Consider the following 6,000-nt stretch of genomic DNA (forward strand, 5'->3'; position numbering starts at 1 on the left):
GGATAGTGATGTCTGATATTTTTTTAAAAGGAAATAACAGGAACATATCAATCACAGGGTGGGAAAATACCAATCCGATGGACAGCCCCAGAAGCAATTGCATATCGGAAGTTCACCTCAGCCAGTGACGTGTGGAGTTATGGGATTGTTATGTGGGAAGTGATGTCATATGGAGAGAGACCTTACTGGGATATGTCCAACCAGGATGTAAGTCAGATTTTACGCACAATTTTTTAACCTCTTGCCTTATTGATTTTTTTCTTACTAATTTATTGCTGCAAAACTGGAAGGGCACTGAGTTTTTTTAATTAAAGTAGTAGGGGATTTTACTTAATCTGAAAGAAAATGTTAATTAATTCAGGAATGCCATGTAAGAAGCTGGGAGTTATCAAACTAAACCAGCATGAATATTGGATACGACTGAGAAATTGCTTGGAGAAATTAATTCAAATAGGTCAAAGCAAGCTAATATGCTTAAGAACTGTGTATTCTTTTTCAATTATTCCTCCTAAGAACCTAGCTTTCCTTTTGCAGTTTAGGGCTTCCAGTGAGGTACCTAGCGAGTATAAAAGTTGTTTTTCAAGAGCAGCTGGGAAGAGTGGGTTTTCATAAACGGTTCATACTGTCACTTAAATGAGTTAACGAATGCTAAGAAGAATACCGTTGTTTCAGCTTGTTGTCATGCACCACTGTTTGAGTCCCAGGCCTTGCTACGTGTCTGAACCGTGCACTGTCTTCTCCTCTAGGTAATCAAAGCCATTGAGGAGGGGTACCGCTTGCCCCCACCTATGGACTGCCCTGTTGCTCTGCACCAGCTGATGCTCGACTGCTGGCAGAAGGAGCGCAGCGACAGGCCCAAGTTTGGACAGATCGTCAACATGCTGGACAAACTGATCCGCAACCCCAACAGCCTGAAGAGAACGGGCGCAGAGAACACAAGGTCACTAACGGGACACGTTTACTAACCGTGATGTATTGGAGACTCGATTGGATGTGACAAGCAAGCTGGAGCGGGCATAAATTGCTGTATTTACCAAATCATGTGCCTCGATCCTTAACAGATTGGGAAGTTGTGGCCAATTCCACTTCATACACAACTGATGAATTTCGATGAGCTCCCCCAGTGTAGCATCGGGAGAAGTTAGCCTTGGATTTTTTTTTTTCTTTTCAGTCGAGATAATTTATATAGATGTGGTCATTATTACAGGGTCCAATGTGTGATTTAGGTGCCAAAAGTCCAGTAGCCCTTTAAAAATGGAGTGGCTTACATTCATTTCATGACACCCGAAGAAGGCTCCAGCACCAAAACTGGTGTTTCCTTTTTTCTCTTTTCAAACCTCTCACTTGTTCCTATACATATTGCTTCTGAGGGAAGAGGACTTTATATTTCACATTCCAAAGGGATAATGTTGTAATTTAACCCTTTTTCAGTACACGTGGCCAGAAAAATCTTAATGCATAAGAACCAAAAGCCAATTAATTATGTACATATTAACTGAAATGGAAATGGTGAAGTGGATCTTCTTTAAAATCATAACTTTTGTGTCGTAAACTACGTCACTTTCAGATCATAACACGATCAATAAGCCATGGTCTAGCCATGTGGCGCTACGTATCTCCTGAGTAGATTTTGCAAGACTTTATTTGATAATTGCTACTCACAAACAGAAGCATTAATTTCCATCGCTTCTACTCTCTGTTTACTTTATGTTCAATACATAAATGAGGTCATTTCCATATCCAACCCAGATTGGGTCATTATATCCTGGTTTCCATGGCGTTATTAGGCGATCCATTAGCCTTCGATTTCTCCCCTGAGCAGGGGGCTGGTCCATTGCAGGGATTACCCCCAGCGATTCTGGTGCCTGTTTATATAGTTGGGTGGACTGGTGCAGTCAGGCATGAACTACCTCACTCAAGGTTCAACACCATTGTCTGCACTAGAGACATGAAATCACACCCTACCAGTTAAGAGACCACAGACTTGCCCAATGTGCTGCGCTGCTAATACGATATGAGAAGATGAATAATTATAATTGGTTACTCAACACAGCGTTGCAATACTAAGTGATACTTAAAAAGAAAGGAATAGTTTCTGTTTTAAAAAATGAAGTGTTATTCTAATAAATATATATATATGACTGATGCTCAGCTTAAATTGTATGTGTAATCAGGAAGCAATCCATTTTCCTAGATGTATTTGTGAAGGGTAACTGAAAAGTCATAAGAGCATAAGAAAGGTGATAAAGAAGAGGAGGCTGTTTGGCTTATAGCCTGTTTGGTGGATAAATATGAAATGTCTTGTAACACCCTTGATTTGCATTCACAGACCCAACACGACACTCCTTGATCCCAGCAGTCCTGAATTTTCCTCACTGGGGTCTGTGGGCGACTGGCTTCAAGCCATCAAGATGGAAAAATATAAAGATAACTTCACTGCCGCTGGGTATACCACTCTGGAAGCTGTAGTACACATGAACCAAGAGTAAGTACAGTTTCGGAACATGTTGTTTAGTCTACCTTGTGATTACCAAGCTTTGAATTTTGCTTTGTTTATTATTACAGAACATACAAAAAAAATGGCCAGTATTCAAGGCCAGCTATACTAAGAAAACACAAAGGGCCTGTTCAAAGAAGGCCTGGTTAATTGGGCTTTTATAATCCCTACATTAAACAAATTTGAATCTAATTTTCCATATTTTGTTTGTTTCCATATAAACAGGGACATGGGCAGAATTGGAATTACTTCAGCTGCACACCAGAGCAAGATCCTGAGCAGTGTCCAAGGAATGCGGACCCAAATGCAACAGATCCAAGGACGAATGGTTCCTGTCTGAGCCCATAATTAATAAAAACTCAAAACTTTTTTTAAGAAAAACAAATTAGTTTACCTCATCCATGCACTTTAATTGAAATAAAAGAAAAAATGGCACTTTTACAACTTCATCCCTGCCCTTTGATGTTAGGATATTTTTGTTTGAAGCATTGTTTGTTTGATGACAGCGTTCTGAATTTAAGGGCCTTAATGGAGTGCCTACAGCATAATGGTGGAAGGCGAACATCATTCTCTTTTTTGGCAATTCTTGAACTTTGGCGAAGAACCATGGACGTGATTTTATAAACTGTTCAAATATTTCAAATTTGCTGCCATACGTTGTCTACAGCTGAACTTTAATCACTGTTATGTCTGTTGGGTGAACTGCAAAAAAAGCAGCTTTTTTTAAAAAAAAGAAAGCATTTCCTCAGGATGTCACAAAAAATGTTTTAGATCTGATCGGGAATAGTTGCCAATTCAGTACAACGAGGTCTTCTCCTGAGCAGAATCTGCTTTCATGATGGAATTCTGGGACCTGCATCCAAAGTTGCAAAGTGTTTGATCGAACATCACTGAACATGCCCGTCGACTGCTGGGGAGAAGAACAGTTGTCTGGGCCTCACAATTGGAAAAACAATTAAAACAAGAAACTCTCGGTTTCAGCCTTTTGCAGCTTTTTATCAAGTTTTACCGTCACTTCAAATGACCACTAAACATTCCTGCAAGAGTGAACTGTTGCATGTTGGTGAAAAATATCTTGCCTTACTCATCTGAAAGAGCCATCCTTGTTGCATTATGGTGAGCATTAAACGTACCTCGCATATCTATCTTTTATGAAAAGTGCAGATGTAGACTAGCCAAGAAACCTAGCTACGAAAACATCAAAACTCTACTGCTTTGCTATGGCTGTATTATCCCTAGGGGAGCTATCTCTGTTAGAGTGAATGTATCCCTGAATTGAGCTAGAAGCACTTACAAGTTGTAAGGAGAATGGACTATATTTTTGTGGGAAATGATTGCACATCATTTATAACTCGTTGCAATGTTGTTATTATTTTTAGTTGTAGTAGTTTATATTTTGTGTTAACAGGGAATTGAACATTTTAGTTGGCATGCCACTTTCTTTTGAGTTAGAACTTTTTGGTGCCAGTGTGTTAGTTCATAGTAATTTAAGTCTGCATTTAAAGCTAGGAAAAGTCTCTTAAAAATAAGGGAAGAGGTTGCACTACAACATTTCCTGACAAATAGAGTCGGCTTACAATCAGGAGTTCAGTGTTCTAAAGTGGCGTTTTTAATTTGTTCTAGAGCGTAGCTTTTTCATGAGATATGGTGCTAACGTCCTACCTTCTTAAAACTCGTTTTCACTGTGAAACATGAAACATTGCATCACACTGGATACATCCAGGTGTTCTGGGATGACGGATACAGAATGCTAATGACTGTGTCTATGGCTTTGGTTTCCATTTTAACAGCTCCATTCCTCTTCAAGTCATTGTGTGGTGCTTTGTATTGCAAAGCAGTGGTGTGTATGCAGTCTATCTTGTGAAAATCCCAAACTGCAGTGCCCACAGGGATTAAAATGAAGGCAGGCTAAGCTTCATAGATCCACTAATGCACTAAATTTAGGAGTTACAGAAAAAGAATCCTCAACATGTCGTAAATTTAAGGAGGAGGGATCAGCTGAGAATCACCTAATGACTGAATGTTCTGTCCTGTAATCTCATATTATTTAAAACAAGAATAGTCTTTTCAGGCTGTATTGTTTTTTGTTAAGAGAGTGATAGTGCATTATTCAGAATATAGTAAAACCTTAAGAAAATATTGAATACTTAGCCAGAGACCAGATTTTAGATTGGTTGTCTAATACAAAGTGGTTAGGCTGTAAACTGTATCCTCTACACCTGAGCCCTGTTTTCTTGAGGTCTCCCTCCCCTTTCACTATCTGTGCTTTCTATGCCAAAAAATAAAAGTAGCTGATTTTAATGTATTTTAATTTGTAGAGGTAAGGTACCTCCATAGACTTGAAATATCAAGTTTTTTCTCATTTACTAGAAACTATACTGTGTCATTTAAACAGCTCAGAAATAACACGTTTCACAAAATTATTTCACTATAACATAATTATAGTGTTTCAGCCTGAGTAATGATTATTAATTAAGGAGTAAGTGGTCATTTTCTATAGATTTCAGTATAGGGCTTCCTCACAATGATTTTCGTAATTGCAAAATAAAATAATATTCAGCTGACATTTTGTTTAAACACACAAATATAACAAGTGTATTAGCAGATAAAAACAATTAAGACCAGTCAGTAATGGTTAATTATTATTCAAGAGTTATGCAAATGAAGGAGTTTACATTGCAATTTAAGGATTTAAAGGTCAGGTTTTATTAGTAAGTTTTTTTGAATATGCAACCCTAAAGGATCCGTTTTCCTTCTTTCCTGCAGTTTCTTTCAGGAGAACTAATCTAACTGCCTGACCCGATGAAAGTCACAACCCTATCTCAAAACAGGAAAAAATACATTCAGCAGTGGAGTAAGAAGTATTTTCATTCCCATTGGAATCTGCTCCACATTGCAGTGGATCCCGGGACAAAGCAAGCTACTGTGCAGGCTTGCTACACGACTTCCCAAGAGGCCTGAATTCAGTGTCTGGAATCTTTTTCTTAAAAGAAAAAACTACAGAGGAATGTAAAATAATGGAAGGCAATCCTTCAGTCTCCCCAAATTTTGTTTTCGTTGTGTTTTTTATGTTGCATGTCAATGCTGCGTTTGTATGTGACCAATATCTTCAAAGTGCTGTAGGTAAATCTAGGTGTGTCAGACCTTTTATTCAATAATAATTATAATAATAAAAAAGATTCTGAGTCTTTGTCACTCAAAGACATATAGGTACAGTTCTTGGAATGATCAGTATGTCCATGAGCATCATTAAAAAAGAAAGGCTTGATGGGTAGTGATGGCATCAAAGTGAGCTTCAGCTGTCTTCAGATTATTTTAAGTACAATGGACCTAAAGCTGAGCTAGCTGGACAACTGACAGAGTGTGCAACTTTCATCTTGCGCTTGCAGGATGGTGCTCAAATTCAGATGAAAATGGGTTTCTTCAGGAAAAGAGTTCAGCTTTTCCTTTGCGGAATGAGACGAGTATGTACTTTAAACTTACAGCAGGAATGTTTTCAAAAA

General features: G+C 38.3%; 1 protein-coding gene across 2 annotated transcripts in view; it reads left to right on the forward strand.

The window, feature by feature from the left end:
• The window catches only part of epha4l (eph receptor A4, like), a 41,438-nt gene extending 38,219 nt beyond the window's left edge, over positions 1-3,219 (forward strand). Inside the window, exons 14-17 of one of the 2 annotated variants that reach the window (XM_015361011.2) lie at positions 31-207; positions 747-940; positions 2,330-2,485; positions 2,723-3,219. In XM_015361011.2, the coding sequence (XP_015216497.1) occupies positions 31-207; positions 747-940; positions 2,330-2,485; positions 2,723-2,837 (642 nt within the window). In that variant the 3' untranslated portion in view covers positions 2,838-3,219. The remainder of the gene's footprint in view (positions 1-30; positions 208-746; positions 941-2,329; positions 2,486-2,722) is intronic. The other variant, XM_006637589.3, reaches the window with a different exon arrangement.
• The last annotated feature ends 2,781 nt before the right edge of the window (positions 3,220-6,000 follow it).

This window comes from Lepisosteus oculatus, chromosome 13 (genome assembly GCF_040954835.1).
Source record: "Lepisosteus oculatus isolate fLepOcu1 chromosome 13, fLepOcu1.hap2, whole genome shotgun sequence".
Taxonomy (NCBI): Eukaryota; Metazoa; Chordata; class Actinopteri; order Semionotiformes; family Lepisosteidae; genus Lepisosteus; species Lepisosteus oculatus.